A 25333-nucleotide genomic window follows, 5' to 3' on the forward strand; every position below is an offset into this window, starting at 1 on the left:
AGAGGACATTAATATGCGGTGGCAGTTCCCACGAACAATATTCCTCTTAGGCCTTCCGACAGGCCGTGCGTGCCTTCCTCCGTAGGGTAAAGAAGGGTTTTTCTCTCTAAGCCTGGCCTCGCTCTTGCCCTCCGTGCTTCTTTCTAAACCACAAACTGACCACAAACCGGTTTCTAGCAGCTCATTGCTGGCTGCACCCACCTCTGCAGGACCTCAGTGAATCTAGAGTTGGACACGGTCGGTGGTGTGTTTTTTTTTTCCTCCCTCGACCCGTTTCACTGCTGACAAAATCCTTCCCCTGCCTCTCCAGCGCTGTCCCCCAACTTGGAGGGGGGGGGAATTAAAAGTGGGGGGGGGCATCCAGCGACCCGCTAGCTCTTGCAGATGACAGTAGTCCAAACTGAGCGCTGTGGCCACCCTCTGATTCTGGGACAATCCCACCCTACCGCTGCCAGTTCGGTGTCCAGGAAATCTCCTGGAGTTGAATTTAAACTTCGAGATTCGCTATTAGGTTAAAACAAAATAAATGGTCTGGGCTTACCGCGATCGGCCCAACCGAGATGATTTCCCAGCGCTGATTTTCTCACCAGCCGCCTTGCTGAGCGAACCGGGGTTCACCTCAAACTAAGTTTTGAAGATTTGTTGTTGTTGTTTTACACGAAGGCAGCCTTGTGAGTCTGAAACCGCCGAACTAAGGGAGATTTGGGACATCTCTTAAGGACCACAGCCGATCTGTAATGGCATCAATCTTGTGTTGCGGTTGCATCGTGATTCCTGTGCCCAGGGTGTCGAGGTCAAGGAAGGTGGCTTAGTCGGAGCGACTAAAATCATGGGGCTCATTGGGAGGCAAATGTCACTCACCGAGTATGTCCTACATTTGCCCGCCGGCCTTGAAGTAGGCGAGCTGGGACAGACCCCCTTTGCTTTCAGTCAGGGCGCACCGCTCTTGGGTTAAATGAAAAGCGGAAAATAGCTGCTTGAAACGCCGGTTGGCTTCGGCTCCAGCTGGTCGCGGTTTCTGACCGATCGGCGCTTTGTTTGTTTGTTTGATCTCGGGAGTCTCGGTGGGGGGAAAAGCGGGGAGGGGGAAAAGCATAATTAAGCGCTTGCCTTTCGGCCGTTCCCACTTTTTAGTAGTGTTCGCTGCCGCCAAGGCTGGAGGCTTAATGGAGAAGCCAACCGACGGAGGGGTGAAAAAGGGGAAGGGGATATTTCCAGGGAGACAGAAATCCCTGCCTCCACGTTGGAGAGCAAGGCAAGAACCAGGAAAAGCTCGCTCCTCAGGAAAGGCGTTGGGAGGAAGCCCAGTTCCCCAGAGGTGTTAGGAGCCTACACCGCTGTGGTGCTGGTGGCTACCATTATTATGTGACTGAGCGCACGGCCAGCCAGGTGTTCCAGCGTTTTTATCCACCTATGGCGTCCTTCTCAAGATTGTGGTTGTTATTGTGTCAGAGTGTAAAATAGCAAAACTGTGAAGAATATAACCTGTCCCTCCAACTCCAAAAAAAGGGACCTCAAAGGATTTTCAGGCCTGCTTGTGTCAGCAGCTTTGTCCCCCCCCACCCCCATCCCCTCAAGGTCTGGGCGATTTAGCTCACAGTGGACACTGATTTAGCTCAGAGTGCACATCACAGCTGCTGCTGACCCAAACCTCAGTGGGAAGCTAGTCTGTGTGATGACCATTTAATACCTGGTGCGGGTTAAGGGACGCTGGCTGGGGGGGCTTAAGTGGGTGTGGAGGTGAGAGAGTGATGCTGTGCTCAGGTAGAATCGGAGAATAGGTGAAGGCAGACCTAGGATCTAAAACAGATATGGACCTTAGCAGATGGGGAGCGGGTAGAAATGAGGGGAAGAAACTTCAGGAGAAGAATGAACATTTTAGACCTGGGGTCTCCAACCTTGGCAACTTTCAGACTTGTGAACTTCAACTCCCAGAATTCCCTCCCAGCAAAGCTGGCTGAGGAATTCTGGGAGTTGAAGTCCACAAGTCTGAAAGTTGCCAAGGTTGGAGACCCCTGTTTTAAACACCACAATCACCACGCACACAAATACCTCTGGCCTGCCCTGCCTTTGGGAATCCCTTTTCCTCTGTCACTTATCTCAGGCAAGGTCAAACTGGCATTTCCTCCAAGTGCCCAATATCTTTCCAGTGGCAACACTCTGCAGGGACCCTTCCCTTGGCATTCAGGTAAAACTTGTTAGAATTTAAAGACCTGTCAGATTAAAAGAAGCTAGAAAGTTAGAAGAAAGAGGAATATTATGGGTCATTGCCTCCCCACCCCGCCCTCATCCTTGTATTTTACCATTAAGGTAGTCTATATTATAAAGTAACATTATTAGTCCTGTGACTTGCCTTGTTTAAATGATTATCTCAGTCCCACAACTTTCAATCAAACTCCTGTATATGTGGGAATAGGATTCATGTAATACAGTTTGTATATATCTTTGCTTGCCCAGGACTTCAGTGGTGTTTCAGGAATGTGGGGGGGGGAGGGTAATCAGTTCATGAATCAACCCCTGAATTGCATTTCTTGCAACTCTGTATAATTTGCCTGATTGGATGAGTTGGTGATGATAGCAGTCACCCTTATCCTTATTTCCCACATTCAAGAATAACCCTCAAGAAAAAATATACCCTTAAAAAATGCCATGTCAATAATATTAGTAAGCAAAAATAGGAAATAATTTTAATAACCAAGAGAAAACAAAAACCAGAAACCAGTCTGAATAAAACTACAATAAGACCAAGAGGTGTTTTTTTAATATTTTTCATATCATAAGCAGGATTTGAAATTGATCCCTTCAGAACGTTTACATGAAATAAAAACATTTTCTGCTGCTGCAAAGCTGTGATTTCAACACAGTTGAATCCATAAAAACCCAAAAGCTTAGAGGGGTATTTTCTGATGCATGACTATTAATATTCACAATATTTAAAACTGCAAGCACCATGCTTTTCATTTTTCACGATTCTTGGTATTACTGTTAATTTATAAACTAATACAAACTCAAAATGCATCCGGCCAGCAGTGCCAGCAAATTCTAAAAGGAAACTAAAAAATAAAGGTTTTCATTTTGGTATTTTTGTCAGTGCAACGTAAAATCCTTTTACTGACCTGCAGGAGGAAAAAGAAGGGGGAGAAAAAAGGGGGGAATCACAAGAAATAATAATTATAATAAACACCCATAAATTGCCAAACTACTAAAAGTTCTGGCTACACTCACTGGCTGCGTGAAAAAGCAGATTAAACATTGCAAAAGCTAAACTTGGAAAGCTGCAAAGCTAAAACCACCTTTTTAAAAGAGGAAAGCTGTTTTCCCTCTATGCATTCTGAATTCATTCATCCTTTTACAGAGGCATAAACTTAAACTCTAATAAAACACGTGAGCTGCCTTGGATGCAGTCAGTGAAACTGACTCACGTTTTAGTTTAACCAAGCGGCCAATTGTTGCTTTGGAGAAGAGAGAAAAATAATTGCAAGTCTTTCTTTTTCTGAGCCAGCGATAAAATCAGGTGGCCCACACAGATGCTGGGTCACGAATGATGGACTGTCACAAGACCCAACCACTAAAATTATCCCTTGTCGCCACTTAAAATTATATTTCTCTCAGACTAATGTTTTTTTTTTAAAAAATATTTCAAAAAGTGACTCAAACATTGGAAGTTACTTGGAAGTTAAATCCAATTTGGATACAAAGGAACTTGGTTCTTTCTAGTCACAGAGAGCTGGAGATCAGCTCTCCTTAATTTCAGCAGATTTGACCTCCAAGTAATTTAATTAAGATTGGGGAATTAAAAGATGCAAGGCAAAAACTCTTTCTGCCCCAACAAAAACCAAAATGAAAACGAAATGAACAAAAAGAACCTACAGCTTTTAAAAGTGCACCAAATATACAAGGATGTTTTTTGAATGCAAAATGCTCAGATTTTTTTTTTTGTAGGTTATTATTTCTGCAACAAATGATCACTGAAAACCAGCCTGCTGAAATGTTCTTGTGTTTCGCCCTGTGCAGATTTTATGTGGTGTGGCTGTTATTTACAAGCTAACACAGAGCCCAATCCACCCCAGCTGTTCTCTTATGCAGAAGCCTCATTGATCTCTGTGAAACTTGCACAGGAGATGTGCCTAGTGGATTGAGCTCCCATATTTTTTTTTTTTTAAAAAGAAAAATAAAGCTAATAGAGAGATAGAACAAGCAGTTGCATGTGCAAGTAAAAAGATTTTTTTTTATATAGAATTTGTGACAGTTTCTTATTCAAAGAAACAAACAACAGTACAACAGGAAAAAAAAGTATGGTCGATGATCAACGACATGCGAAATTCTTAAACAAGAAAATGGTACAAAATAGAAGTTACCATACATGTCCAGCATGCAGGATTAATATTTTTAATGCAGATTTTTTTTTTGTAGGTTATTATTTCTGCAACAAATGATCACTGAAAACCAGCCTGCTGAAATGTTCTTGTGTTTCGCCCTGTGCAGATTTTATGTGGTGTGGCTGTTATTTACAAGCTAACACAGAGCCCAATCCACCCCAGCTGTTCTCTTATGCAGAAGCCTCATTGATCTCTGTGAAACTTGCACAGGAGATGTGCCTAGTGGATTGAGCTCCCATATTTTTTTTTTTTTAAAAAGAAAAATAAAGCTAATAGAGAGATAGAACAAGCAGTTGCATGTGCAAGTAAAAAGATTTTTTTTTATATAGAATTTGTGACAGTTTCTTATTCAAAGAAACAAACAACAGTACAACAGGAAAAAAAAGTATGGTCGATGATCAACGACATGCGAAATTCTTAAACAAGAAAATGGTACAAAATAGAAGTTACCATACATGTCCAGCATGCAGGATTAATATTTTTAATGCAGATTTTTTTTGTTTTTTTTTCTATAGAATCAAGCAGGCAATAAAACTGAGGAGGCTTCTCTCTCTCTCTCTCTTTAATTTCCTTTCCTATTTTACTAGCTCTCAGGGTTAAGTCCCATCTCAATTCTGTCTTTTTCAAAGCAGGCAATCTATAAAAAACCTGCATACATTGTCCTTGCTCCTTTTCCAGGCTACTGGTCCACTTCCCCCCTCGCATGTGTTCTTCCGTGTTTTTGTTTTTTTTTAGGAACTCCAAAGTGGGTATTCTAGATGGCTTGTCCGGTGCCCGTCCCTTTGTTTTGCAAAGTCCAGGATAAAGTTCTACAAGCAAGCAATCAAGTTGTATAAAAAACTTTTAACAGAAGCCTTTCCTTCCCCCCCCTCCCCACCTATCTCTCCCCTCCCCAAAGCCCCCTTTGGCTATCAAGCCGCCGATTAAGAGGGAAAGTTGGACCCTTCCCCTTCCGCCCTTCAGAGCTAAGCTAGAAACACAAGATGCTGCCAAAGAGGTTTCCCCCACAGTCCTGGCCTGGAGGAAGCCCACCCTTCCCAGGCCTCGCAGTCATTCTTCTGACTCTCTTTTTCTCAACCTTAATCTCGCTGCTGGCTCGGGAGGGTAGATGGATGGAGATGTCAGCGGAGGGGAGAGAAGGGAAACAAGTGGGGAGTAGTGGATGGGTGGGTGGGTAGTGGGGTCTTGGTTTTTTGTTTTTTTTTAAAGGACTCACATGAAGAACTCGGGAGAAGACGGGTTGTCGCTGGTGGATCCGGCTTCTCGAAAACCATTGCTGGCCAGTTTCTCGCACTTGAGCTTGTAGGCGTCTCTTTCTCTGGCCAGTCGGGTCACCTCTTGTTTGAGCTGTTCTACCTGCTGGATCAGTTGGGTCTTTTCGTTCTCCAGGTGATGCTTCTGCTGGACCCGCTTGTACCTGCAAGACTGGGCGTAGCCGCGGTTCTTCAAGGTCCGCCTCTTCTGCTTAAGGCGGATCACTTCGTCCTTGGTGAAGCCCCTCAGGTGCCTGTTGAGCTCTCTCACCGACATGGAGACCAGCTGGTCGTCGGAAAACCGGTCCTCCACGCTGCTGGAAGACGAGGCGGAGGAGGAGGCGGAGGAGGAAGGGTGAGGAGGGTGCGTGTTCTGCATCTGCTGGGAGGAACTGGACGAAGTGGAGGGGGTGGGAGAGGCCTGGTGATGGTGCGGGTGGTGGTGATGGTGCGGGTGCCCGGCGCCAGACAGGTCTTCGTGGGGGACCCCTCCGTACGGGTGATGGTGATGATGATGGTGGTGGGGATGATGGTGATGATGGGCAGCGGCGGCCCGGAAGCTCTCGAAGCTCTGGAGCTGTTGGGGCACTTGGTGGGACCCGATGAGAGCTTCCACGGCGTCCTCCGGCGTCAGGTTGAGCGTCTCCGGGTTCATCTGCTGGTAACTGTTGGCCATCCAGTAGAGGTCCTCCAGGTGCGTCTTCTGCTCGGTGGGACTGAAGCTGGGCGAGGACGGCACCGAGCTGCAAGGGGTGCTGATGGGGGTGGAAGATACCGAGCCGGCCGGCTGGAGGCGGGTGCAGTGCCTGCCCGAGCGATCGGCTCGGCCGAGCGGCTCTTTCTTCACGTCAAATTTCATCAGGTCGAAGTCGTTGACGTACTCCATGGCCAGGGGGCTGGTGGGCAGCTCGGGGCCGATGCTGAGCTCGGCAGCCATCGCGCGGTGTAGCGGCGGGAACGGCTCCCCTCCGGGTCGGAGAGAGGGAGGGAAAGGAGGTGGTTTCGCCGCTTGGTCGCCTCACTCCAGGGCCTCGGCTTTCTCAGGGGGGCCAGCCAAGTCCGAAGAAAACTTTCTTCTTCCGTTCTTCGCCGAGCCCGGGAGCCGCCGAGCCAAAGCAGGCGAGGGAGACCCGCGCACACGAGGCTGCGGCCGCTCTGCTTCCTCCTCCTCCTCCTGCTGCCGCCGCCGCCGCCGCCGCTTTCCCCTTCTCTCTAACGGAGACCGCAGCTCTAGGCAAACAGCAAAAAGAGAAACAGGACAAGGCAACTTGCCCGATTTCGCTTTCCTGGCCAGTAACCCCGCTGGCAGAAGGAAGGAAAATCCTGCGAGGGCGGATTGAGCTGCTGCTGCTGCTGCTGCGGTGCCCCCTTCCCCCTTCAGGGGGAAAATCTTTCGCTGGGTTTTAAAACACAAAAAATAATAACAAGAATAACTCTCTGCGCCTCTTTCTTTGCTTTTCTTTTGTAAGTCCGGCTTTTTTTTCAACCCGCCGCGGCGGCGATTCCCGTGCAACTTTTTGTTTCGCTCGGCAGCTTTGGCGGAAAAAGGTGGGTTGATTGGCCGCCGTCAGGATCGGCGCTGGGAAAGGGGAGGGAGGGGAAGAAGGAAAAAAAGGGGGGGAAAGGCGCCCCACCACCTCCACCTCCTCCTCCTCCTCCGCGCTCAGCTCCCAGCCGCAGCCTCCAGCGCTGGGATTGAACAGCTGTGATTCGCCCAGCCGCCCCACTTGGTGTCTTATATTGTTTTCCTCGCTGACACTCAGGCTTAGGGGCGGGCCGGCGGAGCGCTCCGACCAACCGCTGCTCGGACGCTGAGTTCCTGGGGTAGCCGGGGGGGGCGGAGCTTGTCTTGAAAGAGAGTGACAGCTCCCAGCCAGTCAGCTGACGAGCAGCTGGAGGAGAAGCCCGCGGAGCGGAGTTCCAGCTGCGCTGGTTGTGTTTGGCTGCTTTAATCTTCCCGAAATCTCAGCTCGGCCGCGCTTCTCCCCTCCCCCGCCCTCCATCCGCAGTCAGGAAAGGTGTCTCGGTCCTGATTTCTTTTTCACCGCCCCTCCCCACCACTTCCTACCTATTACGTGGAAAGGTTATTTGGGATTCTTGTTATTAATAATGTGGTCACTTTTTTAAAAAAAATCCTGGTTAAAAAAAGAGTGATTTTTACAACAGCTCAGGAAAAGAAGAGGATGATGATGATGATGATGATGATGATGATGATGATGATGATGATAATGATAATAATAATAATAATAATAATAATAATAATAATAATAATAATAATAAGTGACACTTTGCTCCTTGAGAAGGGAGGCGAGAGTTTAAAGTTCCCAGAAAGTGAAATCGGGGTACTGTTCGCGCGCGCGCGCGTTTGTGTGTGAACGCGGGCCCAGAGAGAAAAAGATTTCACCCTCCAACCCTCTCCATAACTTTTGGATGTCCCACTGAACGCCCGGAGGGGTGGAGAGTCGCCTCGGCTGTTCAGCAAGTTGCAACGAAGTTGTGAAATCAAATCAAAATCAAAATTTGATTTTGATCAAATCAAAATCGAAGCCGGAACGAGGGATTAGAAAAGCGATCCTAAATTTGGAAGTGCTTTAAAAGCGAAATAAGCAAAAGGGCAACACTAATTCCCGGCTGAGATTGAAAGGAAAGCAGGAAGGAGGCATTAAGAGTTGCGTTTCGCTTCTGGGGACGAGCTGCGACTCCCCCACCCCTCTTGCTTTCCACCATTGCATGCAAAGGAGACCTTATTCTGTATGGAGGTAGGGGTTTTTCGGAGGGGGGTCGCCGTCTGTATTTTTGTTTGAACGTTTTGTAACGATTAAGGGAGATTAAGTCTCTCTCGCGTTTTCGTCCCCTCCCCCTCCTCCCCGCGCTCCTCTGCTCCAAACGGACATAAAGCGCGACCCCAAGTGGTCACACGAAAAATCGCATCCATTAAAGGGGGGGAGAGAGAGAGAGAGAGAGAGAGAAATCCCTAACCAAGTCTGGAAATGAAACGAAGCCCAGGTGTAAAGCGAGGCACATTGCAAGGACGTGCGTAGCAAGGGGCTCTGCGCATTGAAATACTCATCCTTGCTAAAACGCAGGCATTTTAAAACCAAGCCTTCGCTCTCACGAGAGCCGTTGTTTTATTCCTTTATCTGCCCCCTAGACACATGCGCTCGCTTACACATACACAAAAAGGGATTTTCTTGATCGCTTATTCAGAGAATACGTGGTTTATATATATTGATCCGATTGAACTCTTAACCTCCGCTGCTTTTTATTCAAGGGCAGAAAAAGAAAAAATTCATGATGCAAAGCGCATTCTGCTTTTAACAGGAATGGCCAGTGACTTTTTCTTACCCAACCCGGGGAGCGCTAGGCTTTGTGCGCGAAGAAATAAAGAAGGCTTCGTCCATAAGCAACGAAGTACGGGCCCTTAACGTCAGAAAGCTCCACCGGTTCCCTCCTGGTTTTTGCTTTAATCCCAGCCCTAAACGCGTGTATTTCGGGAGCGATCTTGACGGTGTTGCCCTGACACTCTGCAACTGTAGATATACCTTTGTTTCAAAACGAATGCTAATAAAATCAACGGGACCAGGTGGTCTTGCTTCTAGGAAGCTGCCCAAGGTTTTTGGGGACTTGAGGAAGGAGGGGGGGAGAGAGAGAGGAAGGGGAAGGAGGCTTCTCTTGGGTGATCTCCGGAGGGACGTGATCTGCGGCACTCTTTGGAGTGAAAGAATGGTGTGTGTGGTTTTTTTTTCTTTTTAAACCAAGGGCTTCTGAGGAACCAAGCAAGAGGTTCTTACAATCCACCGCCCCTCCCCAACTTTATATGGCGAGGGAAAACTTACAGGCCGAAGGTAAAACTTAAGTTGCGAGCCGTCAACTAATGCGCTCGTCCAAATGAAAGGCAGACGGAAAGGAAAGCCAAAAACTGATATACATTTCGAAGTTTTCGGGCGAAAGGTGTCTGCCAGTTTCCTTCCTCCGACGCCAGTGGGCACATTCCCAGTTCTAGAGAGCTTTCCTTTGCGCCACCCCCACCCCCCACCACCCCCGGCTAACTTCCTGCGCTCGCTTCGGGGGAAAGAAACAAACCGTGGAGGTCAGCCGGGCGGCCTCTCAGGAAAGGGAACTGGAGCCTACAAACTTCCCTCCTTCCCGGCTGGTTGAGGTTTCTCCTCCTCGATTTTGCTTCCCCATCAGCCGAAGCGTTCCCAAGCAAGTGGCCTCGTCTGTCCGCTCGCCGTCCCTGCCCTCAAAAGCATAGGGTAAGAACTTAGAAGAGAGGGGTCTGAGTTCGAATCCGACACTAGGCCCGTTCGGCGGCCCAAATCCTTATGGATCTGACCTTCCTGAATTCTATACGGAGGGGGAAAACTCCGCAGCCAGAGTTCCGGGGAAGGAAAGTGCCTTCGGCCCATCTTTGGCGGAAAGCACTCGGGCGGTGGGTTCCCGGGTTATTTAAGCTGGAACAAAACGCTACCAGAAACCGGAGAGCATCATTTTAAGAGTATCTTGGGATCGAGGTCTTAACTTTGCCCTTTGTTTCTTCGCGAGTTCAGTAGGAGTGACTTGCCCAGAAGGCTGCGCCTGGGATAGGCGCCCTCAACTTCAATCCAGTTAGGATCGCATGTCCTTAATTTATGAAAAAGATCGCCGTAGGCTTGTTATTGATATCTATTTTTGTAGTTCTTGTTTGTCATAGCATTTCCGATCTGTATAAAAACCTTTGATTTTTACAGGCCCATCCTAAACACCCGCGCTCTGAAGAAATGCCCATCGAGTTCAATTCCCACCCGAATCAAGTTTCCTGCCTTAGAATCCATCAAGCGATTGCTGGATGGATGGGGACAATCCGTTTCCGGATTCTTATTTACCACCGATCGCCCCCCCTCCCCACTCTTGCGACTAGACTGAGGGATAATGCCTTTTTGAAACGCACAGCGTGAGAAGCGCCTCCTGAAGGGTTTTTGCAGCAGCTTGGTCACTACAAAGCATCCCAAGATTTGGGAGCGAGGGCAACCAAAGACTGTGTCTCAAAAGAAAACGGTCGGGTAAGGCGGCACCCTGGTGGAAAAGCGAGTAGCCCGAGCGCTTCCCTTCCTTGCCGGAAAAGAAAGTGCCCTTCAGCGCACATCCCCTCGCCGCCGCCCTCCCCCCTCCCCCGCACAGTTGTTTCCTGGCGCTCAGTAGCCAGACCGCGCGATCCGTGGAGAGGCATCCTCGCTTAAGCATTCAGCAGTCAAACCACTGCACTTCTCGTGGGGCAGGGGGGAGCGGCGGGCGGGAGGAGGGGCACAGGGCCCCGCTCCAGGCAAAGGTAGAGACCAGGTCTGGATGTTTTTTTTTTCTTTTTTTCTTAACACCCCCGCACTGTCCATTAATTCTTTGTAAATTAGATTCTTCCTTCCTTCCTTCCTTCCTTCCTTCCTTCCTTCCTTCCTTCTCCACTGAAGATTTCCTGCAGCCTCCCTGGCGGGCTTTTCTCAGCGCTCGTTTGTCATAAACTATGTAGGCAATCATAAAAAGGCGCTTCCCTCCCCCCTGTTTCAATAGCCTTTTTATTCCTACTCATTAACGGTTTAAGAGAGGCTTCCTTCACGAAATGTGGGCACATTTGGACGAAACCGCCCCCCCCCCGCCGCCGCCGCCAGTCTGGTGTTATTATGAATCGGGTTCCTGGAACTTCCAGAGATTTTGGGTCTCCTTTTCCCTGAATTTACAGGTTGGGTTAGATTACTGGGTGCTTTGTAAATTTAAATTGCCAAACCTGAATCTGCCCCAGGATTATAAAAGGCGAGAGCGTCCCTAGACTTAAAACACAAATAGGAGAGGAGAAAAATAACTCCAAAGTCTTTCTTAAAATCTATTAAATGGAACTTTCATACTCTTTGGAATCGGAAGCCAAAGACCAGCCAGAATGAATCGGATGTCAGTGGGGAGTCGCCCTGTAGTAGAGCTTCTCCCCCATAAATCATTGCAAAGCGATTCACTTCGGCTGAGTCCTTGGTCCCCAAGCCTATCCCAGAACTTTGGGAATCCAAGAGACATTTGTATGATAGTTTAGTGTTTATGTGGCTTCAGCTCCAAACGCGCCTTGTTTTCAAACCTGGGATTTCCGCCGCCACCCTTTGGGATTGGGGTCTGTTGAGGCTTGCAACCTGAATTGAAGGTGGAAATGTTGGCGTTCGGGCAAGTTATTTCCAAGGAAGTCGCTTTAACCAGCAACCTTGTTAGGCGCACTCTCAAGGAATGAAGCACCTGTTAGAGTTCGGGGTCTCCCTCCTCTTGTTGGTCCCCAGAGAATGAAGAGAAGACCAAAACAAAAACAACGTGCCATTCTTTTGCGCTGGAGATCTCCCTCTGCAATCCTGAATGGCGACTTGGAGACTTACTCCCATGCACGGGAATAAGTCTCCAAGTCGCCCGACGGATTGAAAATAACCTTTTGATTCAGGATGATTTACCTGAAAGGAAACCTTCTCTGCTTAGGAAATATATTTAGAACAGGTTGAGCTCTTCTTCCGGAAGTCTGTAAATTTTAACTCAGCCCGTTTTGGTACCCTAATCCACCACCTCAATTCATTTAATCTACTCTCATTTACATTCCCCTTAACTGATAGAGAATGAGTGCCACGATTTCCGGACTGAATCCGAATCCTAGATATAGTGAGAGTGGAAAGCGCCAGCTCCCACTGTTACTTACACCTAAGTCAATTTCATAAGCGGATCTGACTCAAGACAGATACTTTAGACAGCAAGACCTGCGGTGGGTTCAGTGAGGCTAATCTACAAGTCCGTAGACACCCCCCACCCACCCCAGATCTCGGCCTTTACTTTAGTAAGTAAGGGAGAAAAAGTAGGACGGAAGTCCCATCTCACACGCAGGCGCGCGTTCTCCCTGAGCCCGCAAAGTTTAGCAGCTACGCAGGGATCGCTGCGAGGCAGCCCAGCGCAGCATCTACGGGCGGCGGGTTCAGTGCACAGTTGGCCAGGCGGAGGCACTCCGGAGCGAAATTGCGCTGGGTTTTCGAAGGATGGCGGTGTAATTCGTACAAAGGTTCTCTTATGGGTATTTGGTCCCATCCCGTGAAAAGCACTAATGCTTTATTTCAGAGTCACACCTGATGTTTCTACTCTATGTGTAGTCCTTCTAAAAGTACGGAGGTGGGGGGGAATCCCTTTATAAAAGAAGCGGATCCGAACCACAGCAGCGAGATTAAAAACCATCCTGCTGTCTTCTGGGTGGCGGGTTCTTCTGAAGATCACAGCCGCGGATAAGCCCGGCAAATTTGAAACGAAATCCTATCCACCCACTTAAAATAAATCTATTTCAGAAGCGAGAGTGACATCTTCAGTCGATCGCTGCTTGCGATCGGGGGCGGGGGGGGAGGCGCCGTCAAGACTGAGAGACGGGACAGCTCCTTTTTCCTTGGAAGGGTAAAAAAAACAAAACAAAACACCGACAGTGGATACTCTTTCGGAAACGAGAGGTTGGGTTCATTTGCTCAGTTTGTAACGCCAAAGAAACTAAAAGGAAGGGTCGATTAGCACAGGATAACCCGAGATAGCCTCTGTTTCCAAGCCGCTTCCATTCAAAAAACCAACAACACACACACCAAAATTGACAAACCCTCGACTTGCCCCTTTAACTGCCTCTAGGATAGGGGAGCGGGGTTTGCTCTCGATCGGTCGCTCGGGGCAGTGATTTAGACGCACTTAGATCAGTTGAACAAGAAGGGTCTCTCACCCACGTGACTTCAGGCAAGAAATGTGCTCACCTGTATAGTCCCGAAAAGCCGGACCCAAAGTTTATTTTAATGGGAGGGGCGCGGATCCAGAAATGCGCTGCCGCTGAAATCGAAGAGGAATTTAATGTCCAAACCACACGCTTGAAACTAAGGGAAAGTTTCTTTTTTTTATCTCTCCGCCCCTCCCCCATTATAACTACTCAACTGGGGGGGGGAGCGTCCCTGGAATCCCATTTGAACTCCCCCACCCAAGAGATTCCGCAGGGAGGCGAAGCTTCACCGCTGCTGCTGCCATCTGGCCTTTGCGATACTTACCTAGCTCCCTCCCTACTTATCAGTGCAAGCGTCCGCTAGCTTATGCGGGGGCCAGCTGGCCAGCCAGTCAACCAGCCAGCCTGCGCTGCTAAGGGGATTGGAATCCTGCAATGCTTTTTCGGCCCGGTTCTCTTTAAGTGTAGAGGTGGGAGGGAGGGGTTGCTCTTGTTTCGGAGCGCAGGTTTTAAGAGAAGTCAAAGGAGGGCGGCGGAGGGACAGGGGTGGGGGAGGAAAGAAATTGGGAAGAAAAAAATGGCGCCACTTTGGCTGCTCCTGTGTATATATCATATATATATCTCAGAAGCAAGGAAAGTCAGCGGCCCTTGGGTTTAGTTCTGCTCCGGGTTTCTCCCTCCCCCCCACCCTTAGTTAATCATCGATTGCATATCAAGAGATGTGCTTTGCAAGAATCAGGCGTGGGGAGAGGGGGAGCGTTGAAGTGGAAGTAGCCCACGAATGTTAAGTTTTCAGTTTAGTACCTTTGTTGTTTCTTTTCTGCACCTTTCTCTCTCTCTCTTTCTCTCTCTCCCTCCCCCCCCTCCCTCTCTCTCCCAGGACTGGCGATACTGTGCAAGTCCGGTGGTGGTTGTTTTTTTTTACCCTCCTTGTAAATGTTTTGACTTTGGCCTCAATGACTCAGGAGAGAGGAACCTCCCTCCAGTTTGACTGACTCGATCCCAGGGGCAAGCAACCGGTGGATCTCTCCTAAGGGAAAAAGCCCCTAACCAAGGTAGGTCTCCTCACAAAAGCAGCAGCAATTTCTCTCTTCTGGTTCCCTTCCTGCCATCCATCCACCAACCGCAGATGCTCAAAGGCATTGCAATATCGCTGTGCCTACAACTGATTAATCCATTAGCTTAATGCATTTAGGCTTAATTAGAATGTGCACCTTAAATTGCTGCATTTGTGGGCTGCCTTTTGGTTCAGGCATGTGGGTTTGCTTGGAAGACTGTGTCACCTCTGGGAAGCTGTACAAGGGTTCAACAGGAGTGAACAGAGTTTTGATTGCATTTCCTTCTCTCCCCCCACCCCTTTTTTTAAAAAAAATTTTTTATTTTAACTCTGGCCTTCCCTCTGCATTGAGTAAGTAGAAGTCTCAGCTTTTTTTTTTTTTTTTGATCTTTTCTGATCACAACAAAGGAAGACTTTGCACATTTACATTTGTAGTTGTCTGAATTGTGACCTTTCCCCTTTGGAAATCAGTAAACGGCATGACCGTTATTAAAATAAATTCATTAATGACGCAAGCCACAAATAAATTGCTCCCAAAGATTATTAGAAATGTATCATGAGACTGAAATAAAAAACAGCCTTTCTTTGATTTAGAAGGGAAAATTTCAACTGTAGCCCTGATGGTTGTGGGGACAGACTTTAGCATTACAATCATTATAGGAAAATAGAGTGAATAGGGCTCAATCCTATGCTTCTTTTTTCTTTCTTTCTCTTACTGCAGAATATTTATGGAGATGTCTCTGAATACGGCCATAAAAAAACACACCTCTCAATCCAATCCTCAACTCAATTAAAACAAAATTTTGGGGTTACATGACATCCCTGGCATGGAAATCACTAGCGCTATAATATATTATAGCCGAGCATTTCAATATTTGGTGGCTATGTAGACAATGTTGTCTGGATGGTTTCCATTGGCTTGAATCCAACATGGCCTTAATACTTAGAGGGAAAAGATGGGAGAGCAATGAAGAACAAATGCCATAACATAATATACTGGTTCATTGGGTAGTTCTGTATTTCATTTCCTTCCCTGTTCAGAGGGAACAAACCGAAGAGAAATTATGTGTTTTCTTCTTTTTTGCCCTAAGATAGAAAAGTATGGGTGGGTGGGTGACTTTATGTGAGAGAGTTAATTAAAGCAAGGCTATCATTTTGCAAGGCTATTCAGTTTGCCATAAATGACCAAGAATCTCATATATCAATAATAAACATTTGTACAGACTACAGCTCAAACCTAGGAATAAAATATCTATGGTGGTACTAAGGATAATAAGGAGCTAGCCCATTAGAAAAGACACATATCCAATAAATCCATTGCATTTTGTCAAAATCTATCGTAATACTAAATCCAATAAATGATATGATCTCGCAATGCCAAAAGGAGACCTTGATTACCTTTTTTCATGCTATGGCTGGTTTTCACCGTGTAAACCTTTCCCATTAAGAGAAACATATGGGTGTTCAACATTGCTGTAATTTAAATAAATAGGGTTGGTTCAACTTCTTTAATGCTACGCTCACATGCAAATCCCAAAAATGCTTTTTCAAGAGGCAACTGGACTTTCTGGTTTTTCTTTGAAAACGTTTGGATGAGAAGCAAAATGTCTTCAAAGAAAAACCAGACAGTCCAGTTGCCACTTGAAAAAGCACCTTTGGGACAAACATGACCTGGATGACTGAGAATCTCCATAGACATTCACATGGGAAAGATTCTATTGGTATTGCTTTATGGTTAATGCATTTTAAAAGTACATCTTTAAAGGGGCATCATTGAAAGTTGAATATTTCAAGTATTGCTCTGTTTTTCTTAAAAAGATATTAGAATTGTGATGATAATGAGGAGGCCTTTACATTTTAAAGTGTATTGACTAATTACAGCAATAAATGCCTATTCATTTTAGCAAGCCTAGAGTGTCTTGCACATATTTTTTCTAAGCAATATATTGTTTTAAACTGGGAATGCTAAGAGAATTAAATTTGGGGAATGTTTTCTGAAGATGAGAACGATGCATTATTATGATAAATATGTGTAAATAAAATATGAGTTGAATTAATTTACTTGAGAATTTAAATATCATCCTGGAAATCATGGGCTAACCATCAATTTCCATGTGAACTGACATTAGTTAGACATCTCTCGTTAGCTTCTGGTACTAATTAATAGATCAGGTTGATCAAAAACATTTCAATTTCAGTCGTTATAGCTAATAGTGTTCAGTGATATATCAGTTTTCATTAATCTAGCTAGCTGCTATTTATATTAGACTTTTTGATTTGTGGCTAATGTTGTATCTCGTGTCTATAAACTACATAAGTTGGTGGCTGATTATATAAAAAAGTAACTCCTACTCTGTCTTATCCTTTTGATTTTGGTAGTTCACCTTTCCTTAGGATAAGCAGCTGAAGTAACTGCTTCTTTGCTGTCTTTCCAAATCTTGTTTTTCGTGTCTATTTGTTCATTATTATTTCAGAAATTAATATGGCCACCCATCTGAGGGAAAATGATTCTGGGTATTGTACCACAATCCAGTAAAACAATAAACATAAAACAATTATTACCTTACACCATTATAAATAATTGTTAAAAATATTAAAAACTGTCTGTTTGTTTTATAGAGAAAAGAAAAATAATAGGCAGAGAGGGGATGTCAATAATAATGGGACCATCTCAACAACTTCACTCTGTTCATAATGTTGTATCTATTTTTGCCTTTTTAAGAAGTTACAGAGCTCTTTAAAACAAAGGTGTCCTTATGGTGGCCTAAAGCAGTTTTCAAATTCACTGTATAAAATACTAAACTAAAAATGACATGCTGTGATTCTTCCTAAGCACAGAAAGTGCTTAGGAAATAATACAATGTGAAAGGGATCTGCCGTAATATAGCCAAGTTAGCGTGGAAATATTAAACTGCCAACATACTGTATGGAACGGTAGGAGAAAATAAAGAATGTGTACTGGGTGTCAGGTATGCCCCACTGAAAAAGCCAACCCTGGAAATGATGATTCTTGTTCAACCATGTGCCGCATCTCTGTACAGAAAGAGGCTGGAACAAAACCTATAATCATGATTTACAAATAAATTAATCAGGACTGTCATATTGGGGTTTATAAAGGAAGGATAGCTAGGCTTGGGAGTGTTTTTTGGGTAGGATTTTGGAGATGTTTAAAAAAATCCCACCAGGGAATTCAGAACAATAATATACAGATAATAAAGATTTGTGGTGTTTAGAGGCAGGATTGGTTACTTTTTAAAACATAAAAAAAAAGGCTGTATGTGGCCTTTTTAATTCAAGCCAACTATGTCCTTCCAATGGAGATGGATAGATAGATAGAATTATGGAATGCAGCTGAAAGGTGTAAATATAATCCCTGGTCCTGAGCTATATAAATATCTTTTGCTCTTTTTACCATCCATTCCCCCGTTGGGAATTTTTGGTTTGGTTTCTATTTGGCAGTTTCTATGTGTGTGTATTTGTGATGCTAATTCACAGCTACTTCTTGATTTAATACCAGTTCAGTTACAAGAGAGGGATGCACAGTTAGCATTTTTTTTCTTACAAAGTATTGTTCAAATATTTTCTGATGTATCAGTCAGGATTCAACATTTTTTCCATTGCAGATGATCAGAGAGGGATGATCAGGGATTTTTTGTTTATGTCCCCCGAGGAAAAAGTGGGAGGAATTCCATCTTCTTCACATGGAGATTTCTTTCCATTTAAGGAACAGTCCTCTTTTCTCCAGCTCATATTTTAAAACTAAACAATGAGGGAAAGTAGGTCAGGTTTGATGCAGATGGTGTTGTTCAAGGTGTGACCTAGGAAAAAAATGAGATACAAATCATTTCTTGGTGGGAGCATTAATTAAAATATGTTTTTTAACAAAAAAAATGCTTCAGTATGGTTTATTATACCTTTGATTCCTTGACACTAAGCTAGCAGGAATAGCCAACACCCCAGAAGACAAGCTCAGGATCCAAAAAGATCTCGACAGACTTGTACAATTGGCCCTAACTAACAAAATGAAATTTAATGTGGAGAAAAGCAAGGTTTTACACCTGGGCAGGAAAAACCAAAGGAACAAGTACAGATTAGATGAAACCTGGCTCAGAAACAGTAACTGTGAGAGGGACCTTGGAGTCCTAGTAGACAATCACTTAAACATGAGTCAGCAGTGTGTGGCAGCAACCAAAAAAGCTAATACAATCCTTGGTTGTATAAACAAAGACATAGAATCAAAATCACGTGAAGTATTAGTATCGCTTTATAAAGCCTTAGTAAGACCACACCTGGAATACTTCATCCAGTTTTGGTCACCACATTACATTACAAAATAGTTGTTGAGAAATTGGAAAAAGTGCAAAGAAGAGCAATTAAGATAATTAAAGGCCTGGAAACTAAAACTTGTGAAGAATGGTTGCAGGAATTGGGTTTGGCTAGTCTAGAGAAAAGAAGAACTAAAGGGGATGTGATAGCAGTATTCCAGTATTTGAGAGCCTGCCACAAAGAAGAGGGGGGTCAATTTATTTTCCAAAGCACCAGAGGGCAGGACATAAAACAATGGATGGAAACTAATCAAAGAGAGAAGCAACCTGGAATTGAGGAGAAACTTAATAACAATGAGAACAATTAACCTGTGGAACAAACAGCTTGTCTTCAGAAGTTGTGGGTGCTTCATCACTGCAGGTTTTTAAGAAGAGGTCTTGTCTGAAATAGTATAGGATCTCCTGTTAGACTAGAAGACCTCCAAGGTCCCTTCTAGCTCTATCCTGATTCTGATTCTTCGCTTTCAAATATTTGTAATACAGTGATACCTCAGTACTCATTGTTAATTGGTTCCAGGAGATATGGCGTGTACTAAAAATGATGACTACCAAACAAACCACATGACTTACCACATGACCTCTTGTTTCAGCCAGCAAGGACTTCCTGTCTGTCTTTTTTCCTCTGTCAGAGACCTTCCCAGCATGGCTGACTTCCTGTGCAACCTCTGCGGCCATCCCCTGATTTCTTTTGCAGTGATCTACCCAGCATGGCCAACATCCTGTCCATTCTACACAACTGTCCCACTCTTCCTATCACAGCTCATCAAGTACCAAACAAGTACGAGACAACATTTCCATGTCAAAATGCATTGAGTACCAAATTCAATGAGTTTTGAAGCAGTTGAGTACTGAGGTACCACTGTACTCCATTATTGTCTAATATGGTGATAGATATTCATTCACACATATAACAGTGCAGCCAATACAGGTAATCCTCAAATTACAACCATTTGTTTAGTGACTGTTCCAAGTTACAATGGCATTAAAAAATGACTTATGACCAGTTCTCACACTAATGACTATCGCAGCATCCACACACTCATGTGATCAAAATTTGGGTGCTTGGCAACCCGCATGTATTTATGGTAGTTGCAGAACCCTGGGTTGTGTGATCTCTACTGGTGAACTTTCCAGACAGATTTGCTTAACGACTGCAAGATTCACTTAATGACTGCAAGGATTTTCTTAACCACTGTGGCTAAAAAGGTCATAAAATCAAGGGAATTTATTTACCCAACCACCACACCCACCAATGGAAATTGTGGTCCCAATTTTGGCTGTAAGTCGAGCATTGCTTGTAGCCAACCTATAGTACCTAAAAAAGAGAGACTTCCTTGAAAAGCCTCCTCAGAAACAGATCAGACTGCTCGTGATTTAAATAACCACTCTGACTGAAGCAATGTAAATAAAGTTATGCGAGGAACAGAGGAATTATGTACAAATCTGGCTTCACATGTATTTTATGCATATATGTTTTTGCTGCAGAAAGAAAACAAAAAAAGTGATTTGAAACTATGACCAAGATGTGCAGTCCCCTCCTAACTATAAGATCATTGCATTAAAGCTGCTCGACACATGATAGATTTCTTTCCCAACTATTAATTTCTCTGGAGGAGATACATAGACATGAACCAGAATGTGTTTGCCATTTTAGATGGTTAAACTTGAAGTTCCTTTCCGGTGGGGAGGGGTGTAACTTTGATAATGGAACACACGTAGTCCTTGTCTGGATGGAAGTGAGTGCTGCATGGAAGTGAGTGCCCAGTCAATACAATTGCTGCACAAGTTGCCAAGTGAGACATTTGTTAAGTGAGTTTTGTCCCGTTTTACAACTCTTCTTGCCACCGTTGTTAAGTCAGTCCCTGCACTTGTTACATTAGTAAAGCAGTTGTTAAGTGAATCTGGCTTCCCCATTGACTTCGCTTGTCAGAAGTTAGCAAAAGGGGATCACTTGACCCTGGGACACTGCAACCATCATAAATAGGAGTCAGCTGCCAAGCCTCTGGATTCTGGTCACATGACCATGGGGATGCTGTAACGTTTGCAAGTGTGAAAACGATCATAAGTCACTTTTTCAGTGTTGTTGTAACTTCAAACGGTCACTAAATGAACCGTTGTAAGACAAGGACTACGTGTAATCCTTCCAGCCTGTTTGGGGACATGCAGTTCTCCCAAGACAGACCTGTAGGGTTTGGGTGATAAAGTGTAGACCTACATAACCATTCTAAATATTTCCAAGTGTAAATCACGAAGACATTATGATTAGATTTTCTAGTTCAGTCCAACATTTGCATTCACCTCATTTCAGTCTTCCCTCCCCACCACCACATAAAATTTCATGATCTGCATGCATCACTCCATTGCATTTTTAGCATTTGGGGTTGAAAAGTAGTGAATCCTCCCAGGAAGAGCAGCATCTTAACAGCAACTCAAGCTTCTGGTGCAGTTAATAGCTACTTTAAGCAGCATGTGGCAGATATTCCATTAAGGGAAGACAGCATAATTTCCTTGATGGTCAGTTTTTCTAAAGAAAACTTAGCTTTGAGAGAAACAGAATGACACAGAGAAACAGGGTAAGATTCTCTACAAACCTTTGCCCAAATATTTCTGGAGGTAGGTTATCCTTGCATATATGGGGAGAGAGAGAGAGAAAGAGTTGGAGCGAAGGAAGATCAAGGAAATAACATTATATGAAAAGAGTAAAGGAAAATGTGGTTGATGATAAAAGAGTTAAGACTTTTCTTACAGCTCTGTTTCTTCACCTCACAAAACCCCCAAAAATCTCCTCTTGAAGATGTTCCTGCTTAAAAGAAATAGAAGTTAGCAAGGCTCTTGCGCATAATATGTCCTTTCTCCTTAAGATATCTGGCACAATTATTTTAACACAGTGGTGAAATCCAAATTTTTTTACCAGCGGTTCTGTGGGAATGGCTTGGTGGGCATGGTGTGGCTTGGTGGGCGTGGCAGGGGAAGGATACTGCAAAATCCCATTCCCTCCCCACTCCTGGGGGAAGGATATTGCTAAATCTCCATTCCCACCCCACTCTGGGGCCAGCCAGGGGTGGTATTTGCCGGTTCTCCGAACTGCTCAAAATTTCTGCTAACGGTTCTCCAGAACCTGCTGGATTTCACCCCTGCTTTAACAGTTCAGTTTAAGGAAGCACCATTTTGGCAGTTTAGAGAAATGTGTCTTACTCTTAGGATTATTTATAAAGTCTCCTTTTTGTGAAAGAAAAGAAAAAATGTTTCTAAATTGCCTTGCCACATATGGGTATCACTACCACTAGGTTTTCAGTCTAAAAGCTCAAGCTCAATCCCTCCAAGACAGAGTGGCTGTGGATGCCGGCATCTCGGTACAGTCAGCTGAGTCCTCGGCTGACTGTTGGGGGCGAGTCATTGGCCCCGATGGAAGGGGTGCGCAACTTGGGCGTCCTCCTGGATGAACGGCTGTCTTTTGAAGATCATTTGACGGCCGTCTCCAGGAGAGCTTTTTACCAGGTTCGCCTGGTGCGCCAGTTGCGCCCCTTTCTAGACCGGGATGCCCTATGCACGGTCACTCACGCCCTCGTAACGTCTCGCCTGGATTACTGCAATGCTCTCTACATGGGGCTCCCCTTGAAGGGCATCCGGAGGCTGCAGTTAGTTCAGAATACGGCTGCACGGGTTATAGAGGGAGCCCCTCGTGGCTCCCGTATGACACCAATCCTGCGCAGGCTGCACTGGCTACCTGTGGCCTTCCGGGTGCGCTTCAAGGTTTTGGTAACCACCTTCAAAGCGCTCCATGGCATAGGGCCGGGTTATTTACGGGACCGCCTACTGCTACCGGATACCTCTCACCGACCCGTGCGCTCTCACAGAGAGGGACTCCTCAGGGTGCCGTCAGCTAGGCAGTGTCGTCTGGCGACGCCCAGGGGAAGAGCCTTCTCTGTGGGGGCTCCCACCCTCTGGAATGAACTCCCCCCAGGACTCCGTCAACTTCCGGACCTCCGGACCTTCCGTCGCGAGCTCAAGACACATTTATTCATCTATGCAGGACTGGCTTAGATTTTAAATTTATAGGGGTTTAAATTGGTTTTAATATTTATATTTCTATTTTTAATAATTGGGCATTAGAATAAGTTTTTTAATGTTTATTTTAATTTGTATATAAGTGTTTTATATGCCTGTGAACCGCCCTGAGTCCTTCGGGAGATAGGGCGGTATACAAATATGAATAATAAATAAATAAATAAATAAATAAAAGGCATGATGTATAAGAAAAAAAGATTGTGAGGGAAGAATAAAAGCACAAATCCAGAAACCCATTCTTATATCACTTTTTTAAAAACTAAATAAATACAGAATTACTTACATTCAGTTTATGGAAAGGAAGAGCCAAAAACTGAGGAGCTTTTTCCAAAGACAGCTAGGAAGCCCTGAAGTCTGATGACATCGGTTACTGTACCTGGTAAAAATGGAATTAGAAATTGATGAAGATGATATGCCTGTAGAGCTGGTTGTGACCTTACTCTCCTTCACTGCCCTCTGCTACAGGTTAATGGAGTGTTTCTCAACCTTGGCAAATATAAGATGACTCGCCTTCAAGTCCTAGAATTCCTGCTGCCTGGGGAATTCTGGGACTTAAAGCCCAGACATCTTAACATGATTAAGGTTGGAAAATACTGGGCTAATGTAATAGTTGCCCTCAGTTGAAAGTTTGGTGCTACCATGGCACACAAATGAAAAGGGGGAGAAAGATCAGGAATTTATCAGAAAAAGTACCTTGTTTCCCCGAAAATAAGACCCTGTCTTATATTTTTTTTGAACCCCGAAATAAGTGCTTGGCCTTATTTACAGGGAGGTCTTATTATTTTGGGGCACGTGGAGCAAGACGGGGCTCCACTTGCCATCTTTCCTGATTTCCAGCTCTGTCTCCCTAACCCTAACCAGAGGAGATGGCAGGGACTAGATGTGCATGTGTTTAAATATTTTGGGGAAGGGCTTATTTTCGGAGAGGGCTTATTTTGGGGGGCAGTTTATTTTAGCACATGTGCTCAAAAGCCCGATTGGGCTTATGATCAGGGGATGTCTTATTTTTGGGAAACTAGGGTAGCACATTATACAAATATATTCTGTAATATATAGAGTTTATATTTCCAAAAAGGGAGTTCATTAATCATTTGTTTGTTCCTTCTTTCCAGAAAGCTTTAGCAAAACAAAATCTACCTACCTACCTACCTACCTACCTACCTATCTATCTATCTATCTATCTATCTATCTATCTATCTATCTATCTATCTATCTATCTATTTATCTATCAGTCATCAAATTTAACTATCATCTATCTATCATCCGTCTATCTATCTATCTATCTATCTATCTATCTATCTATCTATCATCAGTCATCAAATTTAACTGGCATCTCACTCTTAGAGCTGCATGCAACGTCACCTCTGTTTAACCTAAGTTGCTGTTTTGTAAAGTATACTGAGCCATAACCTAACTAACCAGATGGGCATATTGTACATAATATCTTAAGCCATAAACCCACCAACCAAGGTTAACAGTAACTAAGCTTGTACACATTCATCTGCCAATTCTTTAGCAGAGCTGTTAAGTGCGTTGCCTGAATACAGTTAAAACTTTATTCAAAATGTATTTTGTAATGATATAAAATTATATTATAACATATTTTGAAACTTATTGCAGTTGGAATAATAATTTATTGCCTCTGAGTATTTTGAATCTCTTTAGATTGTCTGCAACATAACTTGAAGATTCCAGTATATGATTCAGATTAATTTGGCTATAAATAAATCTTGACTGAATCGTGGTGACTACTCTGTGGCTAAAATGAATGATATATGCTAAACCTTTTCCAGAAGTGTTGGTACTATGATTCTTTGAAGGACAAGCTGGTTGGTTGTTCTGGGAGCTGTAATTCAAATTATCTGAAGGACATCAAGCTAGGAAAGGCTGAATTATATTGCAAATTTTCAGCATTGAGTCCCAGTATTTGTCAACAACTCTTTTAATAGGATGGCCAAATTATGGCTTGATAGAATTAAAAAAACAGCCACAGAGCATCCATTTGATATGTAGAAAATTCAGAGGCTGAATTTGAAGTATCTCTTAAGTAATGTAGGATGGGGAAAAGTTCAGGCCAGAATTCTGGAGATCTCTTGCCAATAAGAACTCACAAATCTGGTATAGGAAGATTGTCATCTAAGGCAGTAGAAATCAGATTTTAATATTCTAGAATTTATCATCCTTCTTCACTCAATTTTTAATATAAATTCTTACATTTCACTTATTAGGCTTAAACACTATTTTCCTTCCTGGAGCTCAAATTGGCATACCACACACACACACACCATTTTTCTCATAATCAGAAACTAGAGAAAAAGTCATAAATGAGATCCATGTGAATCTGGATCTCCCTCATCTCAATTTAACATCTTATTATCCTGATTTGTCCTAGGTGCAAGGAAAAGCACAACTGCTACCAGTACTTCAGTGGTGATGAAGCTATCAGTACCAGCAATTAATAATCCTTGGAAGACTGAAGCTTGAATATAAAAGGTCTTTTTAAGCACACACACACACACACA

General features: G+C 44.4%; 1 protein-coding gene and 1 long non-coding RNA gene across 3 annotated transcripts in view; one reads left to right on the forward strand and one right to left on the reverse strand.

Moving 5' to 3' along the window:
- Positions 1–2728: 2728 nt before the first annotated feature.
- On the reverse strand, positions 2729–7347 carry MAFB (MAF bZIP transcription factor B). Of its 2 annotated transcripts, none has more exons than XM_058175808.1 (2): positions 5596–7347; positions 2729–3116 (listed from the first exon to the last, which is right to left on the reverse strand). In XM_058175808.1, exons 1-2 carry the CDS (start codon positions 6567–6569, stop codon positions 3071–3073), a joined length of 1020 nt encoding a protein of 339 aa, XP_058031791.1. In that variant the 5' UTR covers positions 6570–7347; the 3' UTR covers positions 2729–3070. The 2 variants fall into 2 exon arrangements, with proteins under 2 accessions (XP_058031791.1, XP_058031790.1); XM_058175807.1 differs by lacking the exon at positions 2729–3116 and adding an exon at positions 4402–5188.
- Positions 7348–9836: 2489 nt separating this feature from the next.
- The window catches only part of LOC131194615 (uncharacterized), a 61648-nt gene continuing 46151 nt past the window's right edge, over positions 9837–25333 (forward strand). The window contains exons 1-2 of the long non-coding RNA XR_009154242.1: positions 9837–9888; positions 14242–14416. This is a non-coding gene — a long non-coding RNA (uncharacterized LOC131194615). The remainder of the gene's footprint in view (positions 9889–14241; positions 14417–25333) is intronic.

Source organism: Ahaetulla prasina, chromosome 3, assembly GCF_028640845.1.
Source record: "Ahaetulla prasina isolate Xishuangbanna chromosome 3, ASM2864084v1, whole genome shotgun sequence".
In the NCBI taxonomy this organism is placed as follows: Eukaryota; Metazoa; Chordata; class Lepidosauria; order Squamata; family Colubridae; genus Ahaetulla; species Ahaetulla prasina.